Source organism: Equus caballus, chromosome 1, assembly GCF_041296265.1.
Source record: "Equus caballus isolate H_3958 breed thoroughbred chromosome 1, TB-T2T, whole genome shotgun sequence".
Classification (NCBI taxonomy): Eukaryota; Metazoa; Chordata; class Mammalia; order Perissodactyla; family Equidae; genus Equus; species Equus caballus.
The window spans coordinates 39996364-40014355 of NC_091684.1; the positions used below are offsets into that span (position 1 = coordinate 39996364).

The 17992-nt window shown below is 41.0% G+C and overlaps 1 protein-coding gene across 23 annotated transcripts in view; it reads left to right on the top strand.

Annotated features, from left to right (window-relative positions):
• LIPA (lipase A, lysosomal acid type) overlaps positions 1 to 15480 on the top strand; it is a 194384-nt gene extending 178904 nt beyond the window's left edge. For all 23 annotated transcript variants that reach the window (XM_070224597.1, XM_070224627.1, XM_070224554.1 and 20 more), the window contains 5 exons: positions 668 to 804; positions 4602 to 4748; positions 5844 to 5915; positions 13022 to 13093; positions 13993 to 15480. In XM_070224597.1, coding sequence (XP_070080698.1) covers positions 668 to 804; positions 4602 to 4748; positions 5844 to 5915; positions 13022 to 13093; positions 13993 to 14262 — 698 coding nt within the window. In that variant the 3' untranslated portion in view covers positions 14263 to 15480. The remainder of the gene's footprint in view (positions 1 to 667; positions 805 to 4601; positions 4749 to 5843; positions 5916 to 13021; positions 13094 to 13992) is intronic.
• Positions 15481 to 17992: the final 2512 nt, after the last annotated feature.

Consider the following 17992-nt stretch of genomic DNA (forward strand, 5'->3'; position numbering starts at 1 on the left):
ATAATTGCCCATAATTCTAGCAAACAACAGTTCCTCTGGTTAGAGACTAAGGAACTGTCTCGTTAGTGGAGTTAAGCATTTTTCTTCATTTATATTCCTTCTTCCATGACTTACCTACTTGTGTCCTTTGCCCCACTGCTTTCTATAGTGACATTCTGGGGCCAAGTTTAAGGCAAGAAGTAACCTGAGAGGAACCTAAAAGATATTTAAAGCTAAAGCATTCTAAATGTGTGGGTTCCTTTTGAGTCCTTGGTGACTGATTTGCAAGCCTCCGTAAATCATTCACAGGACAGGCAGGGGGCAGTGGGGGATGGGGCGGGGGGATGGAGTTGTTAGGAATAGTAGTCTTTCCTTCGATCGCCTTACATTATTAAAGGAACAGGGAATATCTTCTGGTTCTAACAACCTGGATTTCTTCCAGTGCATATCTACGTTGAAATCTGAAACAAGCACTTAACCAATACTTGATTTACTAGTTTAACCAAAGTCGGTGTTTGCGTACATTAAAGTTCAGAGGACCGCATTTAAAGTGTTTTGCCACATGGTGGCGACATTGTTTGCATGGTTCTCAGGTGGCTACTAGAGGGCGCAACGCATGACCGCCGTTGGCTTTTCAGAGAAAGTCCCAGAAGATGGAATTTCTATCATCTTCCTTTTGTTCCCACAGGTTTTATAGCATTTTCACGGATACCTGAGCTGGCCAAAAAGATTAAAATGTTTTTTGCCCTGGCTCCTGTGGCTTCACTTGAGTTCTGCACTAGCCCTATGGTTAAATTAGCAAACTTTCCAGATCTTCTCATTAAGGTACTTTAATTCCCTCCCCTGACCCCGGACGCCCTCCCACCCTCCCGCCTTGCCCCACAAATTTCCCTTTCAGATCTGAAGAATTGGCCATTAAAGGAAGAATCTTTGCCTTCCTTCTCTATGTTCTTCTATCAGTGGAACAGTGGGATTTCTTCTCTCCATGGTTTTTCTTCCCCTCTTCACCCCTGCTTCCAGATCCTGGGGAGTCAGGGAAGGTGTATCATTAATTCTACACCAGAGCCCCACATTCTCATGGTGAACATGTCAGTGCGACTCTATACCCACCACACAAAGAGAGCACAAGCAAGTCTGGGAGAATGGAGCTTAAACCTTTATTCCAGGCAGGGAGCCAGTACATGGGATGGGAGACAGGGACTGTGCTGTTCCCACATGGCTAACCCTGGCCACACTGTGGGCTATCTAAAGACACAGTTACTATTATATTTTATAATGTGGTCCTGAAACACAAGCCACTAACTTCATCGGGGTTCAGCCCTAGAGCTGTGTGATCCCCAAGCTCTGTTCAAGGAGGAAGCAGTTTTATAAGAAGGAGTTGACAGCCAGCTGAGGCCAGATGGTCCATTATGCATGCACTATATATGTTTTATGTATGATATATCTATACACACACCCAGCCGTGAAATCCCATACAGGAATGTATACTTAAAATCTGGTATAACATATTCCTGTGGCCATTTAAGAGACTTTCACAGGAAATACAGACTAGACTCTGACCTCAGAATCCAACTCTCACCTAAGATGGGATTCTCTGCACTGGTGACCAGACATGCAGATAAGATGTGTCCCCTCAACCAAGTTGATTGATAATGCCTTGGGTAATAGAAGCATTGATTTTCATTATGAACAACTCAGAGATTACAAATAAAGTACCCTTCGACTACCAAGGCTTCTTTTAGCGCCTTCCTAAGAATTAAGCACAGTGCTCAGCTTGAGATCATCTCCTATGGACCTTGTGTGTGAATTTACATACATACATACATAGGTCCAGAGAGAAATGTATTATTTTGTTTTAACGTAGACGGTATCCAACTATGTATGTTGTTCCTCAGGCTGTGGTTTTCACTCTTGGAGCGCTATCATGTTAATACATGAAACTACCACATCCTTTTTAACTCTGCGTAGTAAATTTTCCATTGTAAAGAACTGCTACTTACTTAACCAGACTCCTGTGGTAGACATTTAGGTTGTTGCTAATTTGCCGTTGCTGATTCCTTGTGCCCTTTTTTATGGAGAACTGAACTTGCTGTGTTTTAGGAATCTTTTTAATTTAATTTAATCCTCAGAGACTGTAATTTAGTAGCTTTGCAAAGACACAAACTCCCGCTCCCCACCTGGTAGATGGTGACTTGTTAAATCTGGAGTGGCGCCCAGGATCTGTGGTTTTATGAAGCACCCTACTTGATTCTAAGGTAGGCTAAGTAGACTGATATTTGGGAATCACTGTTCCAGACAACAGTGTTTTGTAATATCCTGGGACAGTGATAAGTGCAAGAATAAGTGTTCATAAAACCTTTCAATTAGTTGCTCTGAGTATATGTTGCTTCTATGAAAGTTGAGTGTCCTAACTCATTCTCAGAATACACAGTTATAAAGACATCACAGTTGATATGAGCAGGGCTGTAACTGTGTAAGGAATTTTTTTCTGTATATACGGTCCTGCTTTGATGTAATCTTCAGTGGGGTTTGCCATAAGTGTTTCGGTAACAGTTCTGAAGTGCAAGGTCAACTTCGCCTTCTTTGTTGGTCAAAAGGAAAGCTTGGTGATTTAAGTCAGTGATGTATTATCCTATTGTTTTTAATAGAGAATCTCAAAAATATATGCATTTTTCACACGTGACCATTACGTAGACTCAAAGCCAGGAGTTTTAAATATTGGTGCCTTTTCCTGTTGCGTGATGTCTGCAGGTGATATTTACTTCTTGGTTCTCCCCAGCTAATCTTAGTGTGATTAGTCTGGAGAAGAGGAACATTCAAGAAGGCCTGATATCTGTCTTTAGAGATTCGTTAGCTGTCTTGTAGAAGACAGATGTGACAGAGATCACAGGTTGTACGTGGATGGAAGTTGCCTGCTGACATGTTGAATATGGTCCATACAATATTATAATTTTAAATTGCTTGCATTTTTTAAAAGCAGGATATTTAACATTGAAATCTTTTTTTTTTTTGAGGAAGATTAGCCCCAACCTAACATCTGCTGCCAGTCCTACTCATTTTTTTTTTTTTTTTTTTTTGCTGAGGAAGATTGGCCCTGAGCTAACATCCATGCCCATCTACCTCTACTTTATATGTGAGACATCTGCCACAGTATCGCTTGGTAAGCGGTGCGTAGGTCCGTACCTGGGATCCGAACCTGTGAAACCTGGGCCACCAAAGTGGAGTGCACGAACTTGACCGCTGCGCCACTGGGCTGGCCCTTTAACATGAAATCTTGACAATTATATTTTGGGGGAAAAAAAAGAAGCTGTGTATCACAGAGCAGTTGTACACGTTAGGCTGAGCAAAGGCTTTCCAGTTCACTGCAGTTCCCAGCACTCCCTAATCATCCCTCTGGGCAGGGTGGCGTTTTACATTTGCTGTTTTACTCGTGTACATGTACAGGCCTGCCTGTGTTAGTTTGTTAGGACTGTGAGGAAGGATCTGTTCGATGTCTCTCCCTGGCTTCTGGTGGTTTTCTTGGTGTTCCTTGGCTTGTAGAAGCATCACCCCGATTTCTGCCTTCATCTTCACATGGTGTTTGTGTGTGTGTGTGTGTGTTTCTGTGTCCAAATTTCCCCTTTCTGTGAGGACACCCGTCATACTGCGTTAGGGCCTACCCTAATGACTTCGTCTGAACTTGATTACCTCTATGAAGACCCTATGTTTAAATAAGGTCTCATGCTGAGAGACTGGTGATTAGAACTTCAGCATATCTTTTTTTGCCGAGGGTGAGGGGAGACACAATTCAGCCCATAAAACTGCCTTTGTAGGCATTTGAATTTTTCATTCATGCTTGCCCCTCCAGAGGGTAGGCATCAGCAAAAGCGTAAATTATAAGGGGACAAATTTAGGTTCAAAATAAAAAAAATATCTTTTTCCTATTTCTTGTTGCGCAAGTACGTGAAGATCTGCCTTGGGGGCATAGTGATTGCTCTGGAAATTCTTGAACACAAATTCCGTGGCCATCGGTCAGGGCTGACGTAGACCAGGAGTCAGCGAACCTTTTCTGTAAAGGTCCAGACAGTAAATATTGTTGACTCTGTGGGCCCTGTGGCCTCTGTGGCAACTACTGAGCTCTGCCATTGTCGAGTGAAAACAGCCAGAGGCAATGTGTGGAGAAGTGAATGTGGCCGTGTTCCAGTCAAACTTTGCTTATAAAAACAGGCAGTGCTGGCGGAGGAGGAACGGGCAGTTACTGTTTAACGGGACAGAGTTTGAGGTATTGAAAGAGTTCTGGAGATGGATAGTGGTGGTGGTTGCACAACAATGTGAAAGTCCTTAATGCTACTGAACGGAACACTTAAAAATGGTTAAAATGGTAAATTTTGTGTTATGTGTGTTCTACCATAATAAGAAAAAGGATTAAGAAACAGGCAGTGGGCGGGATTTGGCCCACTGGCCAGTAGAATTGGATTAGTTGTATGTGCTTGATCCTAGTCTGAACGTCCACTGGTTACCCCTTCTCTCCTGAGGCCATCGTGGAGACGCTTGGCACATGTCTCTGCTTCTGAGGCAGGTCGTGGAGGCCGCGTACCGGAATGAAAGGCTGAGGTATTCTTGGGTTTCTTTTTATTTTGTAGGACTTATTTGGGGTCAAAGAATTTCTTCCCCAGAGTAAATGTTTGAAGTGGCTGAGTATCCATGTTTGCACTCATGTCATTCTGAAGGAGCTCTGTGGAAATCTCTTCTTTATTCTGTGTGGATTTAATGAGAGAAATTTAAATATGGTACGTATGTTTATGGTAAGACTTGCTGCAAGCTTTCGGAGATTTTATTGTATCTGTGAATGTGCTTATTTATGTTGGAGGATGTGGGAGAGGCAGGAAGGACCTCCTTAGACCTCTAAAGGATTTCGTTTCAAGAGGCTCAGAATGAGCTTCGGCAAGTGCCTGGAGTACCATCCACTGCTGTCCTTAGGCCAGCCCTTGTCAACTTCCTGCATTGTACCTGTATGGAAACTATTGAATGAGGAGGTCTGTCATAGTTTAAGTCCCAATATTTATATTTATTCTAGTGATTTGTTTCTTTTAAAAAATTACTATAAGTCTGTTTAAACTTGGAATGGCCATTTTTTTATACATTTGTGTATTTTGTAAAATGCAAACCCTTGGCCAGCAATATGCTGATGTTGCTAAATATGTTTGTAGTTTGTAATGTAGCATTTTGAAAACAGGTTTTAAAATTCTGGAATGAAGGCTCTGTGGAATTTTTTTTTATGTGATATTAATTTTTCTTGTTTCTTTTTTTAAACCTTTTTTTTTTTTTTGTGAAGATCAGCCCTGAGCTAACATCCACCACCAATCCTCCTCTTTTGCTGGGGAAGACTGGCCCTAAGCTAACATCTATGCCCATCTTCCTCTATTTTATCTGTGGCATGCCTGCCACAGCATGGTTTGATAAGCGGTGCATAGGTCCGCGCCCGGGATCTGAACTGGCGAACCCCAGGCTCCTGAAGTGGAATGTGCAGACTTAATGCTACGCCACCAGGCCAGCCCTTAAGTTTTCTTGTTTCTGATGATAAAGGCAAGGTGTGATTATTATATAAAATTTTGGAAATTCAGAAAAGTACGAAGAAGAAAATAAAAATCACCAGTAATCTTAACTCATGTAGCTCCATGGTTACCATATTGCTATATTCCTTCATATGTACTCTGTGTGTGTGGTTATACATATTTTTATAGGACAAAATTTTTTTCCAGCTCTTAATCCCATGTATTTGAGATTGTGGCTCTGTAGTTTTTAATGCATTAAAGTGCAAAATATGTTTATCATCAATGCCTCCTTAATGCTGTTTTCATTCTTTATTTCAATTTGTTTTGCAGTCTAGAGTGGCTGTGTATACAGCACATTCTCCTGCTGGAACTTCTGTGCAAAACATGTTACACTGGGGCCAGGTAGGCATTCCAGGAGTGCATTTGGGGTTTGTGTAAAGTCAGCGTTAGAAGGATCAATGCATTCTATGAAACACTTCTCTGCAAGCCCTTCCCAAATGGAAAGAGCCTGTGCACAAATCTGAGCTGGCTTCCTTGCCCAGAGTCCTGGGTTCCTGTTATTGTGTTTGGGTTGCTTTGTTATCCTTCCTGGGGCAAACTCTACTATGTGTAAGTTCACCAGACAGCTATTGGGGTTGACTTCTTTCTTTTCTTTCCCTTCCCTCTGTCAGTTTTTCAGCAAGTCTCAGATGTACTTTATTTCTGTGTGGCTTCATAAAGCAAGATTTTAGAGCAGCTTTGGCGATAGAAGCTGCTATTTCAACATTAACCCATGGGCACAATATGCCTGAAATATCAGTGGAGCTAAACCAATGGCGGACATAAATGGGAACCACCAGCTTTTAAAACAGAATTTTGATTGTTTTATCACACTTCGCAAAAGTAATGTATGTTCACTCTAGAAAATTTAGAAATTACATATAGGCAAAAAATAATAAAAATTCTCTTAAGATAAAAGATAAAATTATTCTAATCTTACACAGAGATAGAAAATGTGTACCCAGAGATACGAAATGTCTCTGAGTTCTACTCTGTACCTCTTGCTGCATATCACTTCAGAAAGGTGTTAAAGATATAGATGGAAATAGTAGTTGTCTAAATAGATTAATTACTCTTTTATAACCTTTTTTTCACCTAACAGTATATCAGAGACTTATTTCTACTTCAGGACATATTTTTGTACAATTTTTTTCTCTGCAACTTCTTTTTAAATAAGAAATAACTCACCATTTAAGCTCCCAAGCAAGATACTATGGGTATCTTAGATAGCAATTTCCGAACAACTGGCAGTCACTCCCTGTGTCAGAATCATGTGAGTTGCCTTTAAAAGTATGCCTTTTAATAAAATATTGCTTAGAAAAAATAAAGGGAGTTGGGTTCATGGTAGAGCAGTTGGATTGGCTACAATTCAGACTTTTAGAAACAAAGATTCCTGGTGTCCCATTCCTGGAGATGCTAATTCATTTGGACTGGAGAATTGGTAAATTATTTTCTTAAAACAGCTTTATCGAGGCATAAGTGACATATGATATTTAAAGTGTACAATTTAGTATGTTTTGACATAGGTATACGCCGAAGAAACCATCACTACAATCAAGACAGTGAACATATCTATCACCCCCAAAAGTGTCCTCATGTCCCCTTTTGACACCCTCATCTCGCTCCTCTCCCCCTAAGCTATGACTGATCTGCTTTCTGTCATTATAGGTTAGTTTGCATTTTCTAGAGTTTTGTATAATTATGCAGTTTATACTTGTTTTTGTCTGGCTTCTCTCACTCAGCATAATTATTTTGAGATTCAGCCATGTTGTCATGTGCATTAGTAGTTCAATCCTTTTTTTTTTTTTTTGCTGAGTCGTGAGAATTTGTACTTTTTAGAAAACTCTGCCCAGTAGATTCTTCTGCCCAACTGGATCTGCGAAGCACTGATCTGGAACCTCACCGGCGCTTTAGTATCCTTCCTCAGTTGTCCCAGGAACCCTGTCTGTTAGGAGGGCCGTAGTGCACCTCTTCCTGGGCTCATCCCTGAGGAACCAGGCAGGACAGTGGCTGAGGCTCTTAGCTCCATGTAGTGACTGTACGGCCCAACGTTTAATGCCAGTGACTCAGTGCCAGCGTTTGCTGTGGCTGAGAAGAGGGGCATCTGGACTGTAGGTCATTCACGACATGCTGAGGAACACACTCTTCCCTCTTCAGGAGTGTCCTGAAACCTTCACAAGTCCTCAAGTTCACAAATGTTCAGTCAGGCCCTTCTTTTTTCCTCAGCCACATTTCTGTTTATAGCCACTTGTTTTCTTTGTGTCCCCTGTCATCAAAATACTCCCACCCTTTGAGCATTTTTACCCTCTTACCTAATGGACATTTTTCAGAAAGGCCCAATTTTGGTCGCCTCATGGGTTACTGCGTTCTTAACGTGGAGGGTGACTGAAGGTAGAGGCTGAGCTTAGTGACCCACCAGCTTCGTGACCGTTGCAGCCCACATATGGTATGCCACATGGCTCAGCAAAGTACAAATGACCACCAGACTCCACCTTTCAGGGGCTTTGGGAATGTGGCATTCAAGGCTACTCTGTTGTATGTTACAGAATGGTGACCATTCACCCTTCGGTGTCACAGGCCTCCCCTGGGCATTGGGTTGGCAGTAGAGCTCTTGGATCAGCTGCAATCCAGGCCTCCGCTCTTGTCCCAACCCCTTTTATTGAGCAGCTGGCCGGGCTCAAAGGCTGCAGGCTGAGGTTCAGAACACTGCTCTGGGGCCCAGTTGTGACCTTGTGGTTTTAGGTGCTAACCACATTGGAATGTGCCTCATGAACATTTCCAAAGCCCAGATTCACTGCGGGAGGCAGCCCTGACCTTTGCTCTTCTGCTCCGTGTGTCATCCCTTTATCAAGAAGGTAGTTGCTTTGTACAGCTGTTTCGTAGGACCTCCTTGAGTCTCCCTTCTCTGGGCTGTTGGCCAGGGGCTACCACTCTCTGCCTATCAAGGACATGCTGGTGCAGGCAGCCCTGGTATCTGCCAGGAGAGGCTTCTGCTGAAGGTGTGCTGGGCCTGGATGCTGGCAGGCTGAGGGCTACAGTTCAGGGGTGAAGTTTGGGGGTTCCTGTGGCAGGAGTTTGGGGGTGCCCTTAAAAGGCATTTTCTTCATGATACATTCAGAAGTTTACTTTTTCTTTAAATAATTAACATTCTTTTTAAGTGTTCTAAAACCTGGTTCTTTGCTGAGGGTTTTTTTTTTTTTTTTTTTTTTAAGATTGGCACCTGAGCTAACATCCATTGCCAATCTTTTTTTTTCCTTCTTCTCCCCAAAGCCCCCCTGTACATAGTTCTGTATTCTAGTTGTAGGTCCTTCCGGCTCTGCTGTGGGGGATGCTGCCTCAGCTTGAGTTGATGAGCGGTGATAGGTCTGCGCCCAGGATCTGAACTGGTGAAACCCTGGTCCGCCGAAGCAGAGCACACGAACTTAACCACTAGGCCACGAGGCCAGCCCTCTTTGCTGAGTTTTTAAATTTAGTTTCTAATTCTTCTTACTCTCCTTATAAACCTGACAAGTTTCAAAGACCCCCAGAGCCAAGACTCTCATTACTATCTCTAGCTCCCCTGTTGGCTATGCCCAGAGCCCAGACACTCGCTCCTGGTTTTTTTTATTTTTTGAGGAAGATTACCCCTGAGCTAATATCCGCAGCTGATTCTCCTCTTTTTGCTGAGGAAGACTGGCCTTGAGCTAACATCCATGCTCATCTTCCTCTACTTTATATGTGGGATGCCTTCCACAGCATGGCTTGATAAGTGGTGTGTAGGTCTGTACCTGGGATCTGAACTGGTGAACCCCGGGCTGCCGAAGCAGGGTGCACAAACTTAACTGCTGTGCCACCAGGCTGGCCCCACCTGTTTGAAGAAGGCCAGTCCTAACATATCTTTACAGTATTGTTCAGCATTACTTAGGGTGCTGTAAGAAAATACAGGTTCTTGGGCCTCCTCAAGACTTAGATTGGGAATCACAATTCCGGGGGGTATGTCCCTGGGATCTGCATTTTAATGAGTACCTCATATGATGTGATGTTCTCTTTTACTTGAAACTTACTATTTGAGAAGACAAAACAAAACAAAATATACATTAGGTAGGCTCTTTAAAACATTGTAAGAAGGCATTTAGTATAATTTTTATTATACGTGTAATATATGTTCATTATGAAATTTTTAAAAATATGTGAGTACAAAGAAGAAAATACTTCACTCATATGTCTGCCACCAGGGATAACAACTATCAGTATTTTGGTATTGTAGGGGAGGTAAAATTTTTCCTTTTACCCTCTTAGGGTTTCTGACTGGAACTGACATAAAACAGATTAGCAAGAGAAAAGCATACAAATTTTGTTTACATGTACATGGGAGCCCTCACAAGAAAAATGAAAACCCAAAGAAGTAAATAGGCCTAAATGCTTATATACTAGGTTGAACAAAGAGTAGCAATTGTGGAAAAGTAACTAAAATATATGGGGAGATTTAAAGGAAGTAAAAGCTATTTTAAAAAGGTCTTTTTATACAGATTTCTCTCAGCTTCCACTCTTAGTCTCTGGAGTTAAGAATATTTCTTCCTCCTGATATAGGGAGGGCTTCTTTCACAAGGGAATTTCATCTCCTGCTTTTAGAAAGAAAAAGGAAGGTCAGAGTACCCTCCTTGTGTCTGCTGTTTTTCAAGTGCCTTTAATTCAAAATAATCAGTATGCCAGTATGGCGTATTTTGGAATGGCGTGTTCTGAACTCTTTCAGTATAATCTTATAATTTTTTGGTATAATTGTTTCCATCACAAAAGTAGGATCATGCTCTTTGCACTTTTTGGTAACTTTCTTTTTTATTTAATGAAACAGCAGTATATTTGTTAGATACAGGCTAAGTTGCTGTATCAGAGATCCAAAATATAGACTCTAAATATATAGTTTTTCTTTCTCATGATACAATCCAGACATCAGTGGTACAGGATTGTCCTCGAGCAGGTGTGACTGTGCTCCAGGAAGTCATGCAGGGACTCAGTTCCCTCCATACTGTAGCTCTGCCATCCTTGGGTTGCTGTCCTCTTCGGCCTGGTTAAAGCTGGGTCACCTCCACATCTGTTCCAGCCGACAGGATGGAAATACATGAGAGATGTGGTTCCTATCCTGGCAGCCATATGCTGAGTGAAGCTTTAGGGATTCTGTTACTGAAAGGGAGAAGGCATGAATGGGCCCGGGGAGGGGAGTGGGTAATTAGTGGTCTCTGCCATAATCATAAATATCTTTCCAGGTCAATAACTAAATTTTAAAATATTTGTGTTCGAGGACAGTTTTCTATTTCTTGAACTTATTATTATTTTTGCTATGATAGGTTTGTTTTTTCAATAGTAAAACATTCTGGGACAACTATTATTGAATTAGAGATCTGTCCTTATACATTAGGCAGATTACTTGCTAAGGATACCGTCGTAGAAGTAGACTTAGGGGTCGGAAGGAAAGTGTACTTTTTTTTTTTAAAGATTGGCACCTGCGCTAACAACTCTTGCCAGTCTTCTTTTTTTTTTCACTTTTTTCTCCCCAAACCCCCCAGCACATAGTTGTGTATTTTTAGTTGTGGGTCCTTCTAGTTGTGGCATGTGGGATGCCGCCTCAGCGTGGCCTGACAAGTGGTGCCATGTCGGCGTCCAGGATCCGAACCAGCAAAACCCTGGGCCGCAGGAAGCGGAGCGCGCGAACTTAACCACTCGGCCATGGGGCCGGCCCCTAGGAAGGTGTATCTTTAAGACTTCCAATGCGTGTTGTACTTTAGAAAGGTTGAACCTATTTACATTTTCATTACCATTTGAGACCTAAAAATAATTTTTAAATGTCACTGTAAAACTGTCTATCCTAATATTGTAAGCATTTCCTCCTGATCTTTATCCACATATGCTTATTCCAGAAGTGTAACCATATGCATGTTCAACTTCATTTTCTGACTTTTTCCCAACTTAATATTATTTGTAAACAGTTTTTCTATTTTATTATGTTTATGTTTGTGACAGTGGCATACTCTTGTGTATATTGATGTAATAATTGGACTGTAGCCTATTCCCAGCTTTTTGATACTATAAATAATGTTTACATTTCCCTCCTTCTGAGATGCCCTTTCAAGTGGATAGTTTGAAGTCTTATGCCTCTGAGCACAAAAGTCAAGTCTGAAGTTTAGTCTGAGCTCTAGGCAAGTTTTTTTGTATTCTATACTCACTCCAGGTGCTTTATATAAATGCTACAGGACATGTGTGAGAAAGTGATAAACTGAGGTCTGTCCATAGTGGCAGAACAGCTCGCATTGATATATTTTCACTGACACATAGAGCTGGGGAACAGATGCACTAACAGGTGCTGTAAATCCATATTTTATTCTGCTTGTTAAATACACTGCAGGTATTAATATCTGTCATTTGCAGTGGCAAAAGCAGATGATAATCATTTCTCCTGTAGTATGTAATCTCACACTTTTATTACATCAAACAGCAGAATTTTATGCAATTGATAAGAACTGAAACTTCGTATAAATTAAAAGCATTTCTGACAAAGAATGTCTAGATTTTTCCCCTTTACCAGGCACCACCATCTGACCAAAGCTTAAACAGTTTCCAATTCATTTGACTTGCCAATTTTAGATTTAATTCTTGACATATTTTTAATTTGGGGATATCGCATTATTTCAAAATAGGTGACTTTTTAATAAATTTTATATCATACTATTCTCAATATGCATAAATTGAAATTTCATATACGATATCAACTCACGGCTCTACTATCTCTAACTAGGTAGAATTATGCTGCTGTGCAGTACAACTTGGTGATTGTACTGGTATTCAAGAAAAAGTGTCAAATAATAAAGTCATTAAAATGTTAATGTAGAAAAGTGTTACAGTAGAGTGGATATACAGAAAATACAGAGATTATATATAATTTATGTTAATATATTAATTCATATATTAATATAAATATAATATAGTGTTTACACTGATCCCTATAGGTATGTTAATATATAATTAATATATTTACATATAATGTAAATATATTTATATTAATCCATAGAAATGCATATTAATCCATATATAAATATATATTAATCCATAGATTATATGTAACATGTATTTCTTTCCCAAGTAAAATAGTTAAGACTTTGAAAAAGTTTAAGATTCAAATTTCAGTAAAATACCTCAACATAAAGTTGATCAAATGAGTATAGCCGTTGATCTAGTACGGTTCACAGCATGTGTGTGTGATTGCTTTATTGTGTCATGTAATAGCTACTTTCCAATCATGCAATGAGAAATTGAGTCCTTTAGTAAAGGAGAGCAAAATAATTCCATTTTATTTTAAATTGCACTTTGGGAATGAAGAGTAAATCTGGGCATCGGTGTAAAATTGATTTCTGAGGCCATGGCTAACTCTAGCAACCTGTGAGGTTATCTCAGCCTTCTTTGTCAGATAACGTTTTTCCAAATTATCTTCTTTTTAGGCTGTTAGACTCCAAAAGTTCCAAGCCTTTGACTGGGGAAGCAGTACCAAGAATTATTTTCATTATAACCAGGTAAAGTCTTAAAAGTCTGTAGAATTAAATTTGGCCCTGAAAACTTCTCAAGGAAGCTGGCCTGAGTTAGGAGGGTTCTGGCCAGGCTCAGGTGCTGTGGGAAATTTGGGGAGTTGACTGGATAGCGTTTGTTTTCCCTCAGTCAGTTCCAGAACAACCCAAGCTTTGCGGTTGGTGTTGTGGATTAGGCCTCCCCTCTATGCTTTCTCTGGCTCCGTGTAACAACCATCACTGTCATCATCATTCCTAGTGATCAGGGACACACACTTTCGAGTGAGACAAGCCTAGGTCTGTTACCTGGTAGCTGGGGGGCCCTTGGCCAAATTACAATGCCTCAGCCTTTTCTTTCATATACAAATAAATTGACCATTTTTGAGTGCTAAATGCCCTAAAATGGGCACTTTGCCCAAGTTCTTCTTCTTTAATTCTGACAATATCCCTGTGACATGGATGTGATTATTATCATTAAAGATAAGGAAACTGAGTCTTAGAGAATTTCTGTGACTTGTGTTACAGCCCAGAGGGCAGGGAGGTAGGAGCGTGTGACTCCAAAGTCCCTCCCCGACCACTTGGTTCTGTCACTTTGCATCTGCTACCTGGAGAACAGCGCCTTCATCTCTAGGGATCAAACACTTGTTACTGTGCCCGGTGCAGGCCAACAGCTCAATAGCCAGAGAGCTAGCAGTTACTATAGTCATATTCTTTCATTGTGGATTAGGTTTCTTTCTGTTCTGGTAATTATAATAGTAACTTGAAAAGTAAACTGAGAGTGATTTTCAAAATTTAGTCTTTTATTCTCAGATCAAATTTACTAATGAGTGTTTAATGGAAATTGTGTTGATTGTGTTTTTGTAAATTAAAATAATGCCAACAAAGCTTTCTGTGGGTTTTCACTATAGAGTTACCCTCCGACTTACAATGTGAAAGACATGACCGTGCCAACTGCCGTCTGGAGCGGGGGCCATGACTGGCTCGCGGACGTCAAGGACGTGAATGTCTTACTGACCCAGATCACCAACTTGGTGTACCACAAGTGCATTCCTGAATGGGAGCATCTCGACTTTATCTGGGGTTTGGATGCCCCGTGGCGGCTCTATAATGAAATGGTGAATCTGATGAGGAAATACCAGGGAAAGCCAGACTGGAGAAAGTTACCATCAAGTCAATGATCAAGTCATGTTAAAATTTGTTTGCTTCATTTCTCTAAAATACTTTTTTTCTTTCCCAGGCCTTTTGTATTTTTATATCCAAGAAAATTATGATGTTGAAGATGCCCAGTTCTCTCCAGTTAGGATTAGAAACACAGTTGCTTTTTTGTTTAATCATGGCCAAATATGAAGCTAGTATCTGTAGTCTCTAAGTCTTTTGAAAATATCACTGACTTGTAAAAAGGTCATCATTACCATTCTGTTTATCCTTATAATTTAAAATATGCTATATTGCCTTTTTAGCCCCCTACAGGACACATTGACATACGTATTGGAGTTTTCAAGCTGTTTTGCTCATTGGTAAATCTGACACTGACTTGAAGACTACTCAGTGTATGAGTACCCACTTCTCATTTCTTTGCCTTAACGGGCTCTCCAGTTGAATGGCCTTGTATTCAGGGATCTCAATGACACTTTCTCATGTTCTCATGAAGCAGGTGCAGAATCAAATCCAGTGACCCCCCCACCCCCGCCGCCGCCCCCGCCCAGCTGTGCCAGTTATAAAGATTCTGTAGTGAATTTTATCAACCTGCGGTAGCCATTATTTAGCAAATGTTTAAATTGCTCAAACCAAAATAATTTGCTGGGGTCTTCAACAATAAATTACACTCATTAAAACAACAACAACTATAGTTTAAATAGCTTGAAGACTGATACATTCAGCCATCTGTGTTCATGAACTCTTAATTGTGTGGCAGGCCATAAATCCACTTGCTTGAGAAGAAAAGTCCTGTGGAGAGACAATACCACTGTTTTTCCTGAAATTAATGTAACTCTCAACCAGCTGCTGTAGCTCAGTGATGGCGTGTGAAGCAGAAGCCCTGAGGCTGCCCATGAGGAGCGAACTAATTCATTTTCACACAAAGGAAATGTGAGCGTGACTGTTTGCAGATTGAAGCTCAGGGATTCGTTTTGTGTTTTAGTTTTGTGCGTGGCCATATTTTTCACACTCCTGATTGTGTCCCTGTGTCAGGAAGGCCACATTTACCTGATTTTCTTGCGGCATGGTGTCCTCAGACGGACAGAATGACAATTGCTATGCTTTTCCGATATGGTGACTTTAACTGCAATAATAAACCCTACTTGGTATTGGCTGAAATGTGCAGACAGCATAATACCACTTTGTAGCATTTAAAAAGTCTTTTCTAAACTTTTCAATAAAACTCAGTGAGCCTCACAGACCTGAAGGATTGTGTGTATGTGTGTATCGTCGTTTGTTTAATAGTCATTCTCTACTTCCCTTTCTCTCTTAGCAGGACTTATGCTTTTCTTTCTCATCTTCTCCCCCTCCTGCCTACTCCTTGTAAGTCACAATGATACTGCCCATGAACATTTGATCCTCTTCCATCGTGAGGTGAAAGTGGTCTCAAACCTCAGGAGGGATAGGGGGTGGTGGAAACACAGGCTTTCAGGGTTATCCTGCAGGGTCCACTGAGCGAGGCTGTGAGTGGAGACTAAGCTGTGATTAGCCCCATTGCAGGGAGTAGCTGGCTGCAGGCAGGACCCTGGATTCAAGGACTGTCCATCCAACTCTCTCCTCAAACAAATGAAGCAACTAAAGCCAGCAGAGCCAAGTCACACCATTGGGCCTTCAAAACATAGATTTGAGAGTCAAACGTGATCTCTCACTATTCTGTGAGCTTGAGGGCAGAAGATATATCTTACTCATCTCTGTATACCCAGAATCTAACACAAAGCATGGCATATAGAGTCAATAAATATATGTGGACTGACAAAATATGTGAAAAATGATGGACCTCGCCATTTAGCTAAAGGAAATTAGAAGCACAAATAACATCTAGGAGGGTCTAAGGACTGAAGTGGAATCTGTTTTTTCATGGCTCTCATAGAAAAGAGTAAAATTGTACTAGATACAAAGGATATACATTCCCAGGAGGATGCCACTCTCCTCGCTGGCCTTAGGTGCCCCCTAAAATCCTTCTTTCACCTTTGAGTTTGGCCAACCAGCACAAGATTCTTGGGTAGGGCTGGAAAGAAAGGGACAGTGAGTAGTTGTTTTTGTTTGTTGTTTTCCACCTGTAGTAGGAGAGAGCTTGCCAGAGAATGGCCTCAGTGCCATAGATGACTGAATTTTTCTAGCTTTGGTCGCTGCCATGGGGGCTTCCATGGATACCCTTGAGAACCTGTGGTCAGTAAAGCTCCCACACACTGGACGATGGGAATGAGCAGGGGCCTCGTTCTACAGTCTACCTTTTATTGGCGTGTTTTTCTCTTCCTTTCCAAACTTTTCTCTGGGGATTTTTCCTCAGTGTGCCGGCCAGTCTAGAAGTGGAGATATTGCATGGCTATTCTTGCTGCAGTTGGGTTACACTGCACATTTGTCTTTGGTGGTGGTCTCTTGCTCTTGACATAGCTGCATAGGTGCTTGGCATCCTTATGACCCTGCTGCATTAATGCAGTTTCGTTTCATTGTTGGCTGAGGGTGCAAAACAAGGTTGGAATTTGTGCCTCAAGAAGACCTGTAATAAGTTGGTGGGAGTTCTGACTCTCTTCAACTGGGTTTGATATATATTCTTTTGAGCAGAACACAAAGATCTCCACAGACCTCTAGGGCAAGAAGAAGACCAGTTAATATTATGCCAGCTTGGAACTCTTAAGATACTGTGTTTACTTGGGCAAAGCCACCAGATGAAGTCACAATTGAGAACAAATTCATGATTTTCATTCACCATAAGAGGGCACCATCGGCTTTGCTTCTGAACCTTTTGTTTTCATAGGGAAGCCTTCTTTAGTCCCTTCCTCTGGGAAAGGCCGATAACATTGTTGATTTACGAGCCAGTTGGTAATTTGAGAACTGGTAAGAGCAGCCATGTCTGTGGTCATTTCTATCCAGGCTTATGATTAATTCTTGCCTGATACACAATATATGAAAAATGTTCTCAAGAATAGCTGTGCCCCAAATGTGACATGAAAATAAAAATTTGCCTAATGGGGAAACAAGTGGTCAGAACCTCAGACTTGGGGGAGGAAGTGAAGAAGGCTTTAACTTAGGCCTCACATTTTTTGAGGACCAACATTTAGACTATTGATATTATCTCCAGATAAGATCATTTTGTGTTTGTGGGTTTTAAATGTGTTAATTTGTTAAATGTATACATTTAAAGTATACTGTAATTTTAACTCATCATTTTTTAATATGTGGAGAGACTTTCAAAATGTGACCCCTGAAAGGCAACATTGGATTGTAATAATTATTCTTATTTTGAAAACTTTGTCAGGGGCCTGGCCCAGTGGCAGTGTGGTTGGGTTTAGGCACTCTGTTTTGGTGGCCTGGGGTTTGCTGGTTTGGATCCCAGGTGCAGACTGACACATGGCTCATCAAGTCATGCTGTGGCAGTGTCCCACATGCCAAAAAAAAAAAAAAAAAGAATAGAGGAAGATTGGCACAGATGTTAGCTCAGAGACAATCTTCCTCACCAAAAAAAAAGGAAAAAAAAGTTTGTCAGAAATGTATTCAAGAATATTTACTGAGTATTGCTTTGTGCTAGATGCAGATTTCAAGTTCAACTGCAAACTAAGCAAGTAAAACTCTTTGTCTGCAAACTTGTAACATTACTAAAAAGAATATTTTGCATTTTACATTATGCCTTCCGGGGTTTTAAAGCCTTCTCTGTAAGGTTTTGATCTTTGCAGCAGCCCTTTGAGAGGTGAGACAAGTATTTCCTCTGTT